This window comes from Helianthus annuus, chromosome 13 (genome assembly GCF_002127325.2).
Source record: "Helianthus annuus cultivar XRQ/B chromosome 13, HanXRQr2.0-SUNRISE, whole genome shotgun sequence".
NCBI lineage: Eukaryota > Viridiplantae > Streptophyta > Magnoliopsida > Asterales > Asteraceae > Helianthus > Helianthus annuus.
The window spans coordinates 43,187,906-43,205,631 of record NC_035445.2 but is presented as its reverse complement, the minus strand read 5'-3'; the positions used below and the strand labels follow the sequence as shown (position 1 = coordinate 43,205,631).

The window sequence follows — 17,726 nt, the reverse complement described above, 5'->3', positions numbered from 1 at the left end:
AAACTAAAAACACAATTGGAAGTAGACCAAAAATACAATCGATGACAACAGATAAAAGACATAATGGCCAACAGACTAAACACAATGAGTATCAAACTAAAAACACAATTGATAACAGTAGATAAAAGACACAATGGAAAGCAGACTCAAACACAATAGACAACAGACTAAAACACAATGAGCAACGAACTAAAACACAATGCGCAACAAAACAAAAAAAAACATAATGAACGACATATTAAAACACAATCGATAGCATAATAAACACAATCGATAGCATAATAAACACAATGAACAGAACCTATGACACAATGTATAGAAAACCCAAATATAACACTATCTTCGTTGTGTCATACATTGTGTTATATGTTCTAATAAAAACACAATGGACATAACCCAAATTAACCTTGTGTTATAAGTTTTGATAATAAGACAATGTATAGAAACCTTAGTAAAAAACGTAAGGAGCAAAACATAGTTAAAAGACACAATAACCTGAACATTTAACATAATACAAAGAAAACCCAGTAAAAATGATTTTTTATATAACAATATTATACTCATATTAAAGATAAAAAACACTCGCTAGTAACGGTTTGGTTCCAATTTGGTTTCACGATTTATGCCTCGATAGTAGGTTGAACTAATGATCAAAGTGTACCATTAATTGTTGCTTATCTTATTATACCTCTAATAATCTGTCAAAAATTATAAATGCATTTGTTATGTCGCACATAAGAACAAATCTATTTGACCATATAGAAGCATAAACTTCAACATTGGATTACATAACAAAACAATAAATCTGCGAACATTTTAGTTTCTTTGAGTTATTAAATGTATTATAAATTGTTAATGTGTGGCTTATATATTATATATATGATGTAGACACACACATATATATTATCAATGTTATGGTCCGGTCCGGTTTTATACGGTTTGAAAGTGTTGAAACCGCAAACCGAACCGCTCACTACAGATTACAATTTTTGAAACCGACCGACCAAAATTCAGAAAAAGAAAATGACCGTGAAACCAAAGCGATGACCAGTTTAGACGGTTCCCAGTTTTAAACTGAACCATGAACACCCCTAATACGGTGACTGCAGGTTACGTGGATCATCATCGTCCTCATGAGGTGTAAGCAGTTGAAGATTGAGCTCGAACGTGGATTGTACGAGAGAGAGGTCATGTAGTTTGTAAACGTGGGTTATGTTTTATCTTTTAAATAAGAATGAAGGATGTAATACCTGTAAAAGGGTTATCCTCGATTGTTTTCTAGCATGATAAAATGTTTATAAAGAAAGAAATTTTATGATTCGTATTTTCTGCTGTGTGTTTTCACTTAAAACGGTTTAGGGTATAACACTTGGATCATGTTTTCATTTTGCGGTTTGACTTTTCTATCAAGTTGTGTTTGATTTAAATAGTTCTATTTTGTTACTGATTATGATCATATGTTCTTGTGTTTTGGCTTGGATTATTGATTGATTGTTAACTTCTATATATTTAGAAACAAGAGATTCACCCTAGATACATTAAGTCGTTTTTAGATTGCTAATCGGTAGGTTTTCCGTCTAGAGCTTGAGGTTAGGTATAATCAGTGTTGCAAAAGTCGCTAGGCGGATCCTAGTCGGCCAACGAGGGAGTTGGGTGTACTCGGAGTACTCGGGGAGTACCCGTGGAGTACTCGGACATGGTAAATATAAAGAAAATTAATTATTGGATATTATATATATGTCAAAATAAGCATAATTCAAGTCAAAATGAGCATAATCCATGTCAAAATAAGTATAATACAAAAGTCAACAAATGAGGTTGACCGACTAGGTCGACTATGCCAACTAGTCCGACTAATCCCTGAAAAGTCAACAAACGAGGTTGACCGACTAGGCCGACTATGCCCGACTAGTCCCCGACTAGACCGACTACTTTTCGAAAAGTTAACAAACGAGGTTGACCGACTAGGCTGACTATGCCCGACTAGTCCCGACTAGACCGACTACTCTCCGATGTTGACCGAGTTTGACTGTCAATGACTAATTGAGTCCGCCTAGGAGAAAATCGCCTCGAAGGGGTTCTGATGACCGACTACTCGCCGAGTACAAGGCCTTGGAATCTGACTTTTACAACATCGGGTATAATATAAGTTAAATTAATCAACTAAAATTAGTTGAATTAAATTTTGCATCATTTCCTACTGATGCGAGAGATGATTTTGGATTTCTAGGTTATTAGCTTTTCGTTGTTTGACAGTTTGGGTGATCGATAGCTCGGATTCTTTTGTTTATTCGTGTCTAGTTATTTCCTGGGTGATTGCTTTATTATCTTAGTAGTAGCTTCACGATTAGAAGGTTATTTGAGGGGCACTTTTACAAACCTAATAGTTGTGTGATTCGGGGTTTCTAGGGAAACTTGTTTCCATCTTAGCACTTCGTACACATTCTGATTACACTTCATAGATCGGTTTTTAGGCTTGTGATAGTGTGGGTCACATTCCTAGTTGTCTAATTACTATAGGATTTAACTATCTTTAACGAGAGGCTAATCGAATCAAAATTAGAACTTCGTAAATTGTCAGACTAGAAGTCATTCAATGTCATTAGGGATTCTTACATGGGTGATTTGTTCATTCTCAATGGTTACGTCTTCACTTACGAGTTGCCTGAGTCTTTATCTTAGATTCGTTAAATCTCTTAGTTAATTTCCTTAGTTTAAATAATCAAAACCTCAAAACCAAACCAAATAAATCATTAAATCAGTTAGTTTAGTCAGAGTCTAGTTAGGTGTCGCTAGTGTCTTTTGGGTTCTATATTTGGACTTCATTAGCCTTTGCTACTTTCGATAGGTACACTTGTCTGTCTTGTGGTCTAGCATTAGGAGAGTCTAGGCTTAACTTGAGTGTCTAGAATTAGGTTTAATTTTATAGACCATACTTAGCACATCACCACTAACCTAACATCCACTAACAATTGAGGAAACAACTAAACAAGTAACAATTGAAAAACAATACCCACTAAACAAACGTGGATAGTAAACATAAACTCAAGTAAAGAAACATGGGTGATGCATGTGTGGCGGAAATGACAATAGGTGGCGGTGCAGTTGCTGGATTCGGCATTGGTCTCAGCAGTGGTGAGACTCAAACAACTTGAACCCCACTGGAATGAACCATGGCGATTATAGTTTTCAAGGTCTCATGGATGTGGATGAGTTGGAGCTCATGCCAAGCCAACTTTTCATTCATTACTCGGTAGAATTCATCCTCAGTATCCATCCATGTATCACGATACCAAATGGTATGTACCAAGCAGAACAGACGGCTAAGAATATGGACGAGAAGCTTAAGAGAAAGGAGTTAGACTAAAACATATCTTCTGCATACATTAATTAAAGGAACGTGGCCCTTATAAAGAAAGGGAACTAACTGACGAATTATATGCAAAGCAAACAAATAAACTCATACGTGGGTATCCTACAACCCCTTTATTATTCTAGCCACTCATAACTAAAAATAACGAGACATCAAATGAATCTAACTAACCCACGTGCCATCTTGCAATCCAATTCCCACGATGGCCGACCCGTAAGTCTGACCCCACACATATCATTCCACCCCGGTTGAAGTCACCTTGTCCTCAAGGTGAAGAATGGAATCGTCTACGGAACGGATAATCATCCTTAGTTGTAATTTAGAACACATGTGGCCCGACTTATATCAGGCCTTTGGTTTATTCAAGCTACTGATGCCACTATAGAGTTATGCCCTCGGGTTGAAAAGAGGCGAGGTGAACCTTTTCTCCATCTTCCACCCACTAAAACGAGGAAACTGTAACTTCATATAGGGTTTTGGAACGGTATAATTTAAAAGTATTGACATAAACTTTGGAATGAAATAAACGTTCCATTACTTGTGTAAATAATAGCTCGTGTGCCACACAAGTTGCACATTATGAATTATATAATTTACACTGAAAAGTAAATGTTCAATCCATTTGGCTCATTCCTATTTAAGTTTCTTATTTGTTTGACCAGGCCCATTTATAAGTAAATGGATCAAAATTGCACATGTTTGTATTTTGGCTCAAACTAATGTAGCTCATTCTTTTTTTTCAAAATCCGCTACTAAATATCCTTAAGCTCATGCATTGTATTCTCATATGTAGTGGCACAAATGTTGGTCACTTCTTAGGTGTGTCGTCGTTCTAAAAATCCTAAAAACAATCATTACGTGTTTTAACCACCCGCAAATCATCAATTTTCCTGATTGATTCCTCATTCATATATTCTCCGGACCCTAAGCTAACAAAATTGTTTTAAAGTTTAAACAATCCTGAAGCAACTTTCTTATTTTAAGAGATAAGGAATTTAAACATACAAACTTGGAATCATAGAATTTATCTAGACATAGAAACATAAAACTTCAAAATCATTTGTGTGGGGCGGGCTTAATTATTTTTGTTATAGTTAGTTAATATACTTTACTTGTCACATCACATCATTCATTTTCAAACACATCAAATCATATTTATGCCAGTTGATTAATTTTTAGGGTTCAGTTTCTTTAAATACTAAAAATTGAATTTCCCATGTGAGAAAATTAGTTTTGTCAAATATACTAAAAATTGAATTTCTCATGAGAGAAAATTAGTATTATCAAATTGGTATTTTTTTCACTTTTATACTACTTTCTCATATTTAAATACATTAAAATATTTGTTGAAGTAAAATATAGTTTTATATGTAAAAATGGTTAATAATACCTAAGTTTCGGGTTGAGTTATAATACAAAATAGTTTAAAAACAAGAAATGTAAGAAGCCACTATACAGTGACAAGTGTTTCAAAAAGATTCAAGTGGGAATAGTAATTTTGTCAAAGAAAATAAAAAAATTACGCACATGCAAGTCACATGATATTCGCCCTCATTTATAAACGTCCGTAACTTTTTTATACATCATTTGTTTTATAAAAAAGATATACCATAAAATCGAGCGTTTTTATGCCATATTACTATACTTTAATTTTTTTTTTTCGAAAACTCAATTACGTATTACACAATGATTATAACATAAAACACAATGAGAAAACCCAGTTGCGTATTACACGATGTACATAACGTAAAACACAATGAGTATCAAACTAAAAACACAATTGGAAGTAGACCAAAAACACAATCGATGACAACAAATAAAAGACGTAATGGCCAACAGACTAAACACAATGAGTATCAAACTAAAAACACAATTGATAATAACAGATAAAAGACACAATGGAAAGCATACTCAAACACAATGGACAACAGACGAAACACAATGCGCAACAAAACAAAAGCACAATGAACGGAAGATTAAAACACAATCCATAGCATAATAAACACAATGACCAGAACCCAATGTATAGAAAACCCAAATATAACACTATCTTCATTGTGTCATACATTGTGTTATAGGTTCTAATAAAAACACAATGGGCATAACCCAAATTAACATTGTGTTATAAGTTTTGATAATAACACAATGTATAGAAACCTTAGTAAAAAACGTAAGGAGCAAAACACAGTTAAAAGACACAATAACCAAAACATTTAACATAATACAAAGAAAACCAAGTAAAAATGATTTTTTTTATATAACAACTAGAAAAGTACCCGCCGCGTTGCGGCCGGGTACACAGTATTTTTTACTTCTTTTTCCCCACAGCCACATCTACAAATCACATATTAAAAAATGGTGGCCCTAAATTTGACATATGAGCGTTTAATAGGTTAGAGCGATAAATGTTCCGAATGAGAAACTTACAACATATCCTGCAGTTGTTGACGGTGTTGTGGGCCTTGAAGCATCCCTGTTTGCAAGAAGTGTTAATCTTTAAAACAAAGGATAAAAGTATTTGTCCTTGTGTCTCAGACTAATTACAACAGTGAATCAAAACTTAGAAGTTGACACAAACATACTGATACAAAGACCCATCAAAATAGTTCATGAGTCTTCCTATAACGACGTATCCTAACACCCTCACCACCGTTTATTCCTTGTATCCTTGCCCCTAGACATTTCAACAAACAGCTTCAAACACTTTTAAAAAACAAACACCTTACCTTCCAACCTCTACCTTTCTATACTTCCGTATGCATTCTCCCTCCTTCCGCACCTTCCCTCAATGGCTCAATTCAATTAATAGATAATGTAGCAAACTGGTACACCAAATTTTACACCAATGTCACAAATTAGGCTAATTAAACGGCATTGGACTCATATATCATGCACAAACCAACAAATCTACCCATACACTATGACCAAAATTTCAATACACAGTTTCTTTCGAACAATAAAAAAGAGAGCAGTAATAATTTGTTAGTTTATATCCAATTAGCAATTGAAGTATGTTTAACAATAATTTTGGGTGATATTCTATGACTCAAAAATATCATATTCAGATCAGAAATTTCAGACACTGATTATAACGTAAGTTCACCTACTAATGCGTAAAAATCTAAAAAAATGATCTATGTTCACCTTTCTTTTTGTGACATTGATTTTCTTACAATCTGATGATGATAAACTCCCAATTCATAAAAAATGTAAAACCATAAACTAAACACATACCTTCAGGCACTTCAAAGATCCGGTTGTAACCCACTTTCTGGTCGGGATCGCTGGCGAGATTAAGCTATTGCATTAGATCCGCTTCCACCCGGAATCACCGGCGAGATTATAATTTAACAACAATTGCTTTAGAGAACTATGTATGAATTGCATATATGTGGCAGCTTAAAAAAGGGAAAAAACACTATAACACATGTCTTCAACACCCAGCAACACGTCAAGTAATGGCGTAAATCACATATCTCTGTGAAGTTCACTGTTCCTTTCATTCATATACTAACATATAGTATAATGTAATTTTCTTTTAACACTATAAGAGTTAGGGATGAGCATTTGGTACTGGGTAACGGTACCAAATGCTCGCTTTTGGCATTTTCGGTATCGGTCGTACGGTACTGGTAAAATACCGAATTTTACCTTCAAATACCGGTTCCATACCGGACCATGCCGAATATTTCGGTACCGGGACCCAGTTTTGATGAATTTCGGTACCGTTTCGATACGGTACCTGTACCACGCTCATTCCTAATAAGAGTACATAGTTTCTACCTTGGTGAATTGACATACCAGCATAACCATTTTTGCACACCCTCACGTGATGTGCACGTGTATGAGTCTTCGTCGGTTTTGAGTTAAGATTCTTTCATCTGGAGATCAAAAGAAAACCAATTAAAAACATGAAGACAAAACCAAACATCAATAAAAAAACCATAATCTATAGCATTCTATATTAACTAACTAAATATACCTCTAATTGTGGGAATATCGTCTCGCCACCTTTCTCAACATTAGATATATACATAAGTACACTTGCTATCCTGTGACCAACTAATACCTGATTGGCCTCATCTTGGAAGTAATCCCAGGTCGATACACTCTAGCCGGCTTAGATTTACAGTCCCCTTGGGTGTACGTGACACAACTGAATAGCTCGCTAGTAACTGAAGCATCCGGTCAAGTTTATTCGTGGCATCATCATCGAGATCGACAAGCGAGTTGCGATCTCCTTATCCGATAGTTGGGTATCTAGGCCAACATCAGCTATAGTCTCGAGGACCTTTAAGAAACAAAAAAAATCAACAAAATAAGCACAAGAGATTAAAAAAATCAAAATAAGTGAATTTGAGTATGAGGTTAGCGCATACCTTCATTACAATCTCTCTTTCTTACTGCAAGATCAAAATTAGCATGTGATTTGTGTAGCTTAATAATGTCTGAAAACAGTCTTAGATATCCTGTAAATCGACACTCATAATTTACACCCAAAGCAGCCTCTAACCTGTCAGTAAAAAAAGGTCCAAAAGAGCATCTAACTTCTAACAAAAACTGGAGTTGGAAGTACTGTTTTGCCATTAATTTTACATGTCAATAAGACTGAAGGCATATGTGATTTGCAACACAATTAGGGGCTGGACACAACTCTAAACCAGCTATAACTCAACAGTATCAGGTTGACTTTGATGACTACACTTGACCTGAAATTTCAACCAAACTTTAAGCATCCACCATTGATTAATAACCAATCTGTACACTAATTTTAGGTGGCCCACTATGCAGAGTTAACCATTATACTTAAAATTAGTAACATGGAGCTTCAATTTGGAAATCAAACCAATTGTAGGCATCACAAACTTGTTAATCAATATTCTATATAAAACCGAAATAAGAAGCAAAACTAAAACAGAACCGACAATTGTCGTTTTTAACCCATCGGATCACCTCAATCTTTACCACTGATGTTAAAAGTCAATACCTAAACTAAATAAACACTTACAAAAATAGTTAGTTTCATGATTTTTATTTATAAGCCGGTAGGCTATTCAATGCAAACAAAATAAGTTCCGATCTCTCGCAGTCTCACATACATCAACAGTCGGATACATCAACAGTCGGAATGAGTGGCCGACACATGCAATGCACTGATGCACATGCCTTTCCTAGTGGGGGTTAGGGGTGTAGACAAAATATACTAACAGTTAGGGGTGTAGGAAAGGCATGTTAGGGGTTAGTGGTCGATACATGCACTGATACCGCTGGATACATGCACTGATGCACTCAACTCAACTGGCCCATAAACATAAAATAAGTTCTTAACTAAACAAAAATATACTAACAGCCCAGCCCCCCATTCAGAAAAATCAAAACCTAAACTAAATCACGTACGTATCCAGGCACCGGCGGTAGACAAAGGCATTACCCATCTGCTAGTCGATTGTAAGCGAATATGATCTGCACCTGGATTCCGTAGCCGTCGAAACAGCTCTGCTCCTCCGGCGTCGATTTCTCCAATTCACCGCCATTTTCGACCTAGAAACAGGAATCATCCAAAAACGAATCAATAAACATGAAATTGACGAAATTAACGCAAGTAAACGCAAATTATATACCATTTTCGGACCTCTTGCTTCCGTGACAGATGATTCTGTTCAGATGATGATGATCGTTTATTGTTGTTGGATATAGATCCACTGACCACATCTGTGAAGCTTTTTTGTTGTCGTCGTCTTTATCCTTAGAGAGAGAAACGGGCGGTTTTAGCGAGAGAGACCTTTTATCTTCATTAGTCGCTCTCTATAGATGACACGAAATACAACGTGAGATCCGATTCATCGTAAATTTCGGAGCTCCCAAGGATTACCGGTTGTAGCTGTGGGAGTGACTATTTTAAAGAGAGAAACAAAAGGGGAAATAAAGGTTACAAACCTAACAACATAGGGTGCAACTAATAAAAGCAGGGAACATCCTCAAAGCAAGAGGTACAACAACCTATAGCATATACATGTTGCAAATTAGAGAATATATAAATATCATACTCATATTAAAGATAAAAAACGCTCGTTATTATGGTGTTATTATGGTGAATTTTTTTAATAAACAAATGCCGTATGAAAAAGTAATGAAGTTTTAAATTTATTGGGGGGGGGGGGGGGGGATTGGCATGTGGAAACCGAAAAGGAAAAGTCAATAAATGTGAGATTCCCTTTATGCTCTTTCATTATTTTCTTTTTTCTAAAAGTAATCTCAAGTTCTCAACGCTCCTAATCTAAGATTAATAGACTAGAATTTTTCTTACCATTTTTATTTATGTTGTCCTTTATATTTGATCCTAATCCCATAAGTTTCATCGTTACTCTGTGTTTCATGGATAGAAATGTTCCAAATTCGATTAAAACAAGTTAATTATATAAATGTAAAAACTTTTTGAAAATAGTATATAACTAACATAAATATTTATAGAGAACTATTAAAGTACAACCAAGTTTATTAAAGAGGGCCATTCATAATTCTTCCATTTTAGTCATATAATTCTAACTATCATGGATGATTTCATGACAAGGTTACAATATGAATCATGAGTGTGCTAAACAAAAAAAAATGTCGGAAACTTCATTACTGTTTAATTTACATTGAAAAATATATCTCTCTCTGTTATAGTTTTAAACTTAATAGGGTACACCAATAACACAAAATGGGTTGTGTCATATATTTTTTAAAGAAAAATTTGGATCACTGACAGACCGTTAGAGTATTATCGTACCACCAGCAGAACCACCCAATCATATCCATCTCTACTTGGCAATAATGCTTATACACCAATTTAGGAAGAAACCCAATAAATCTGGGAAACACCCCCTTGTGAGAATCGAACCTAGAACCTAATGATCCCTACGCTTTATCTCACCCTTAAAATATCACTTGGCTATAATACCATGTCACTATAACCATTTACAAATTTAAAACACGAGTTAGTTTCATAATTTGGTCCATTTCAATTTTAAAGATCTCATATCAATCTATAACATACATGATTGGTGGTGGTAGTGCTTTGATTCTTAAAATAATATGAGCTTTATTGATGTCTAACTTTTCAAGATTACATTTTTACAAAAAAAATAATAGAGATCTGTAATAACACGTCAAACTAATTTTGTCTCAACTTTTGAGACAAATATTATTTTCCTATATCAGTGAAACTGTTTTTAAGATAGTTTAATCTCATCATTTAAAAGTTTACGATAATAGTGAGTCATACATAAAACACGAAACAAACGAGTATGAATGTGTGATGTCGACTTAAAGGATGATTGTTCCCCTTCTTTGAGGTACTAATAGGGGTGTCAATTGTGTCGGTTTGATGGGTTACGGGCTGACGGGTTGAAATGTTCAACCCTAACCTGACCCATATAAATTCGGGTCAACCCGAACCCGACCCGTTTAACCCAGATTTTTAAATGAGTCATACACAAGTTGACGATTTATAAGAGAGTTGTTGGGTTTAAGCGGGTTATCGATAACATGTCTAATGATATGAGTATGAGTGTGACAAATAAATAATATAATGTGTTAAAACTAACATTATTATAACCAACCATGTAAAATAGAAACGAAAAAAAAACAAAAACATAAATGATTTTTTTTTCTAAATAGTTAAACAGGTTAATGGGTCAACTCGTTTTTAAACGGGTCAAACCGAATCCGGCCCGTTTTTTTAAACGGTTCGTGTTAGTCGACCCAAACCTGATTTTTTCGTGTCGGGTTCAGGTCGGGTTGACGAGTCGTTATACACATATCATGCTCGTATAAGATAAAATCTCGGTTTTACTCTCTTCCGGTTAACCATATTGTAAACCATAAAACCTAGAAATTATTAAACGTCTCTTAGAGATGTATATTTCATAACTTAATACGTCAAGCGATTGAAAAGCTTTGTTGAATAAGAATATGAACCAACTTAAAGAGAACAACTGAAATTGGGCTCAATTATTGGGCTACTCATGTGGGTTAACTAAAGTTGGATATTTGAATTGAAAGTATTTATTGGGCTGCTAGTTAACCATATAAATATAGAATCGAGTGTTTTACAATTTTATTGTTCGAATATTCTGTTATGATCCGGTTCAGACCACTTGCTTCGGTTTAATAGTTTTAATGTCTGTCTGGTCCTGTTTGGTCCACTTGCTAAACTAAATGGTGAACCGAACTCTTTGGATCTCAACTTGGGGCACATGCTTCGGCTTGAGAAGTTTGGTCAGTTTCAACGGTTTATAAACACCTTTTCTAAATACATCTGTATATACACATTTTAAATTTAATTTCATGGTTTTGTTAATAACTTATGAATATTATTTAAATTGCTAAACTCGTGGAATCTTTACATGTAAGTTGAGTTGTGTAAAATACTAAAATGTATGATCTTGGTATTAGCAAATATGGGGTGACATAAAGGCAAAGGATTCAAACAAGTGAAGGTTAAAAAGCAAACCAGCTGAGTCGAGCAAGAGCTTGGCTCAGTTTGAGCTTTGTTTTTCAAGCTCGAGTTTAGCTCGTGGGTAGTTTCTCAAACTCAAGCTTGGCTCATGCTCGGCTTATTTATTGTTTCCTAATTAATCTATATTAATTATAATTGTTATCTTTTTTATAAATTTAGTTATTTCATCATAAATTTTATTAATAATTATTATACAAATACACATATATAATACATTAAATAAAATTACATAAATAACATGCTCGTTTAGGATCACGAGCAAGCTTAGGCTCGATAAGTAAAGCTCGGATTCGGGCTCGTTTACTAAACAAACTTATTTTTATTTTTAGGCGATGTTTTTATACATATAGCATGTTTTTGTATGCAATGGTTTTTGTGTTTCTTGTGTAACTTGTGAATGGCAATGCCATATACATGGACTCATTTCTATCTTGCCAAAATTCATTAGCCTCACATCAAGCTGCAATGATCACCACAGAATCAAAGCATAGTATCACTCAATAAAATATTTGTTTTAGTTTTTTATGGAATCTTGACCTCATATTTAGTTGAATAATTGTAATAATAATTTTCAATTTTTTTTGAAAGGTGTGAATTATTCGCAAATGTCGGGAGGTCTAGCATACGTTGTCTTAACCGGGTCCACGCTAGAGAGCCCCCTCGCACAATAGATCCCCAATTTGAACCCCTCAATGGGTTAACTGAACCATGACCGAACTGAACCAGCTTCTATACCCAATTAACCCAAACCAACTTGCCCGATCGGTTTGATTATCATTATCGCTCCGACATTTCGGACATGGCTACGGTTTTCGGTTAAACCGACTTATCCACTTAACCGACATTTTGGTTATGGCTACGGTTTTGGGTTAAACCAACGAGGTGCACAAAAAGCCTGGTTCCGGACACATCCCTAATTCGGAACTGGTTCCTACCCTACCAGTTCCAGACCCAGTTCCACCTCTACCATACCCGAACCGGCCAAAACCAAAAAAAGACCCTGCCAAATTGGTTAAAAACCCAAACGTACCCAGAACCGGCTCCTACCCGGAATTGGTTGTTGACTTTGTTGACCAAACCCAAACCCAGACCCGGACCTGGTTCCGGTTCTAAAAAACCCATTATGTGCACCTCTATTAGCGTAATCATTTTAAAATATTTTAAATAAAAGATAGACATCTAACAAATAGTCAATAAATGCAAATGATATTAAAAATATTCATTAGTTTAGATTCAATATAAAAACATTTTAACAGGGTTTCTTCTAATAATCTGTTTCTATACCACAGACTGTAAAAATTCCCAACCTCCATTCCAACATTTGCACAAATAGTCCTCCATACATAATAAATAAACTACTCTGACCCCAAAAAAAAGATTAACTAAAACTTACCATCAATGTTCATATCATCATCATCATCTCTGCTGTGAACTCTCGTTAGTTTTTCCTGTTGATTCGAGAATAAGATCCATTGGAGTGGCTGCTGGATCAAGCTCAAGACAACCTTTTGGAGAATTATGGGCCTCTGAGCCCGTCAGAACGTACTTGGGGACTTGATGTGAGAATCGAAACATTTCTTCTTTTGTGATCACTTTCACTTCAGTTTCGTATGTATGCGCATGAAAAACAGTCCGAAATCCCACATACTTGATAAGCGGGCTAACGGGCACTCCTTGTTCTTCGTTGTAGTCTTCAAGAACTTGTACCATGTCGTATTTGTGAATCACATCATCTGGAGTATTCTCGTTCCAATCACGGGACCAGTTTCTGTAAAGGGCCCACACCTGCCCTTTTCTTGGTAAAATTAATACGCTCCCGCGTGGCGATTTTTTCCACTCGACTTTTTGAGAAAATGAATTTAGAGACTTGTTGACTTCATGCCTCCCGATTCTAAACTCCCCTAAACTCTTGCGGAAACCGCAATCTAACCAGCTTAATGACCCAAATTCAGCGGTGGTTTTGGAGTTTAGCCAACTAAGTTTCACCTTAAACGGTTTTCTCGAAATAACTTTATGGATTAACGCGTAGAAACGCGGCATTCCATCATCATCGTCATAAGCAGCCCACACTTGATTGTCTTCAAACGAATCTTCAGTTCGATCGAGATCAAACTCATGAAAATCGGGATCAGGAACGTTCATCGCTGATTGTTCACCATCCTGCTCGTCTTCCGTTTGACTATTTTGACTTACGTTGTTTTCTTTCATCTTTTCCTCAGACTCCCATTCTTTTAGTTTTCTACAAATCTCAGTTCTAGCCTTCTTCGTCAACATGTTTCGAAGTTCAAAATAATTCAACTCTCTAGTTCTATTTACCGAATTCTTTATAGAAGCCCCGTATAGACTTCCTGTGCCAGCTGGCACACCGTTTCCCGTTGACATCTGATACGGAATCCTAACACCAGAAGGTTGACTTTCGTCATCTGACTTTCTCTTTTTCGACGGCCACCCGGAATAGAATTCTTCACGTTCTCTTTTTAATCTGTCGTTAACTTTCTGAATCACACTTGCAGCTTTTGACACAGTAGACGGGTCTGTATTAACTCTCACGAGCGACGGTCCAGTGTTTTGAGCTGCAGCAGTGGTTTTAGGAGCAGTTGACTTATAGTTGGAAGGTGGCGGCATTTCTTTCGCTAAAAACGGCTGGTGACAATTGGGACAAAGAAGGGTATGATTGAGATATAAATTAAGATACTCGTAATGCATCTTGCATGCATGACATATGGTCCAAAACGTATCATTACGACGAGAAACAGCTGGCGGAGGTGGCGGCGGCGGGCGGACAACTGGCTTTGTAGGGGCTTGTTTTGCAAAATTGTGGACTCCGTTAGCGGCTGGTGGCGGGCCGCCACTTTGAGTCGGAACTTTTACATTAAACCCTCTCGTAGTCATATTCCTCTTTTGGTTATAAGCTAATCTTTTAGATTTATCAGACAACAAACCCCATGCTTCCGAAAGAAGTTTAAACGCACCATCTGCGCCTATCGATTTGTTTTTATCAGGGTGTAACATAAGAGCCAACTTTCTGTAATGTTTCTTAATCGTTTCATCGTCATCGTTAGGTTTTGCACCGAGAACCCCGTACCAATCGATTTCTCCACCTACTTTACTCTCTGACGCGATATACACGTCAAGAGTAGTTAGCATTTGAGAGATACCATCGAGCCCGGGATATAGGGTCTGGGCCTTCAAGACAAATTTCTTCGAACCCGCATAATCTTTATTAGATAATTTCTTCTCGGCGATTGTTTTTGCCCTAATCGCCTCATCTTTATTGCATTCCATGAGTTCAATGGTAACTCTCTAGGTATTGAAGGCTAAAAGTCAAAAGTCGTTCTGGTTGTGGTAGAGCTGGTGAGGTAATCGGTCAAACTACCTGAAGTAGAGCCAAAATCAAGAAAAAAAAAACATCATATGATGCAAAAGTTTGTTAAAAATAAACAAAATTTAGAGATAAAGGCGCGTGTTAAAAGTTGGCACAATGATAAAATCGACTGAAATTGTTTTAACATGTTTAAAACCCCTAAACAAGCCTGGAATCAACCTAAAACAGCCTGAACTACATCTAAACAAGCCTAAAACACGTCTAAAACCCCTAAAATGGTACTTTTATACTATGTGCCACCCTGGGTTCAAAAAAGCGCACTTGAGGCTACATAAGGCGCGATTTTTACATGAAGCGCACCTTAGGCACTTTTTTTTGGCAAAAAAGTACATTTGAGGTGTGCGCCTCATCTATTTTCATATTGTGTGCAGCAGGCTGTTGTACAGTATGCTTTTCAGGTTGTACATGTATGTAATTTCAATATTATAATATACATGCTAGAAACCTATAAGAAATATATAAATATATATATATAGAAAAAGTATATCGTACAATATGCCTTAACGTACGCTGCGTACGCGATGGCAAAATCGCACGTTATGTTACAAAAAAATGAAAATCGCATGTTTCAAAAAAACTGAAAATCGCATGTACATAAAAAAAGGGAAATCGTATGTTCAAAAAAAACTCAAAATCGCATGTACATAAAAAAAGTGAAATTGCGGGTAAAAAAATTGAAAGTCGCATGTTGATACTGAATCGCGTACGCAGCGTAAGCGTACATTAAGACATTTTGTACAATAACCGGCCTCTATATATATAATTATTTGTGCCTCGGGTACGAAAATGAAAGTGGTGCGGTTTTAGACCTTGTGGCTTTTGTGTGTTTCTCGCTTTTTTAAAACTAAGGCGCCGCCATTATAGTTGTAAACGAACCGAACGAACACGAACGAGACCTTATTCGTGTTCGTTCATTAAGGAAACAAATGTGTTCACGAACACTTACCGAACGAGATTTTATGTTCGTGTTCGTTCATTAAGGAAATTGAATGTGTTCACGAACACAAATAAAATCGATGAAAGCGACAGAGGGTAGAGGTGGATGCCAGAGGGAGCGCTGGAACTTGAATCCATAATCGTGTAATGGAGGTCGATAGTGTTCGTCAATGTGAATATTGAAGAAGGAAAGGGGAGCGCATAAACAAGGTAAGAAAAGGGTTTCCTATTTTACTTGTGAGGGTAATAAAATAAATAAAAATTAAAGAATATAAAAACTTTAGACAAAATAAATAAAGGTACAAAAATCTTTCATAAACATGAACAAATGTTAACAAACACGTTACGGAACGTTCACGAACACAATTGAACGAACGAGAGCTTTGTTCATGTTCGTTCATTTATTAAACATAAACGAACTTCCCGCCGAACGGTTCACAAACTGTTCGCTGCACGTTCGGTTTGTTTACAGCCCAAGCCGCCATCATTCTAAAGTTAACAAGTTAAAATATTATCCATAGATTAAGCCTATAGCAACCCTATTTGTGCATATGTGCACAAGCTAATAAAAATAAACTACAAAAAGAGAATATTATCTACAACATACACTTTTTTTCATAAATTCAGATTCAAATTTTGATCAAACATGACGTAACGAGATCCAACTAACAAACACGAATCATGAATCTAAACCGCCTGAAATTATCATGAAAAACAACTACAAATCTAACAATTAACACAAAAGTACCAAACCCTAGCGTAACTGAAATCGAAACCCTAACCCTAGATTCAAAATTCGTAAAATGCAAGTGAAATTCGAAACAAAAACAGTAAATTACCAGTTAATATACGAAGGAATTTGAATCTACAAACGATTTGATTATTGTTTGACCTTGTGATTTTCCCACCAAAGCGGTCAAAAGTCAAAACCCCTTTCAAGAGAATGACTCAAGAACAATCACTTACAAAAAAAGAAAATATCTTTTATAAATTAGAAATGTCTACTAATATAAAGAAGATGGGCTAACCCTAACACAAGTAACTTAACCATGGTTAGTTTTTTACTATGGTTGAGTTAGGCTCTTATTCCAAGAAAAATTATTATAAAATCTACTTTTGGCTAATTACTATACTACCCTTTTAAATATTAAAATAATGATTTATACGTTATTAAATATAATATGTGGTATGCGTATGGGGCGTGTATGACAGTCTTAATGATTTATACGTTAATTTTTCATTATGAAAATAAATAAATACATGTAATTATAAGTTTTAATTTTATTGTTTTAGTATTTCTGGTTAATTTTATTTCAGATATGAAAGACTGTTTAAGTTTATGAATATTACAATTTTTTTATAAAATTCTATATTTTGATAAATGTTTAGGGATGGTATTTTGGTAATGGATAGCCTAAACTTGAGAAAAATGGTGTCCCCTTGCTTTGTTGCTACTCATTTCATTGTGTGTGACTAGAGGGATACCATATTTGTGTACATGTTTGGTTTGTTTGTTATATGATTATATC

The 17,726-nt window shown here is 35.5% G+C and overlaps 1 protein-coding gene and 1 long non-coding RNA gene across 6 annotated transcripts; both read right to left on the bottom strand.

Moving 5' to 3' along the window:
- Nucleotides 1-3,232: 3,232 nt before the first annotated feature.
- On the bottom strand, nt 3,233-9,262 carry LOC110902003. 5 transcript variants are annotated; one of them, XR_004876132.1, is made up of 6 exons: nt 8,995-9,262; nt 7,753-8,914; nt 7,356-7,664; nt 6,608-7,254; nt 5,801-6,195; nt 3,233-3,815 (listed from the first exon to the last, which is right to left on the bottom strand). It is a non-coding gene; the product is annotated as an uncharacterized LOC110902003 (long non-coding RNA). The 5 variants fall into 5 exon arrangements; XR_004876131.1 differs by lacking the exon at nt 3,233-3,815 and adding an exon at nt 5,608-5,707; XR_004876133.1 differs by lacking the exon at nt 3,233-3,815 and having other exon boundaries at nt 5,608-5,846; nt 6,100-6,195; nt 8,995-9,261.
- Nucleotides 9,263-13,070: 3,808 nt separating this feature from the next.
- LOC118485446 lies at nt 13,071-17,179 on the bottom strand. Its single transcript, XM_035981572.1, has 2 exons — nt 17,037-17,179; nt 13,071-15,252 (listed from the first exon to the last, which is right to left on the bottom strand). The coding sequence occupies exon 2, from the start codon at nt 15,159-15,161 to the stop codon at nt 13,293-13,295; it is 1,869 nt and encodes a 622-aa protein (XP_035837465.1). The 5' UTR covers nt 15,162-15,252; nt 17,037-17,179; the 3' UTR covers nt 13,071-13,292.
- Nucleotides 17,180-17,726: the final 547 nt, after the last annotated feature.

Excerpts from the sequence above, each read along its gene's own strand:
- LOC118485446 (XM_035981572.1), bottom strand. The coding sequence starts at position 15,161 with ATGGAATGCAATAAAGATGAGGCGATTAGGGCAAAAACAATCGCCGAG.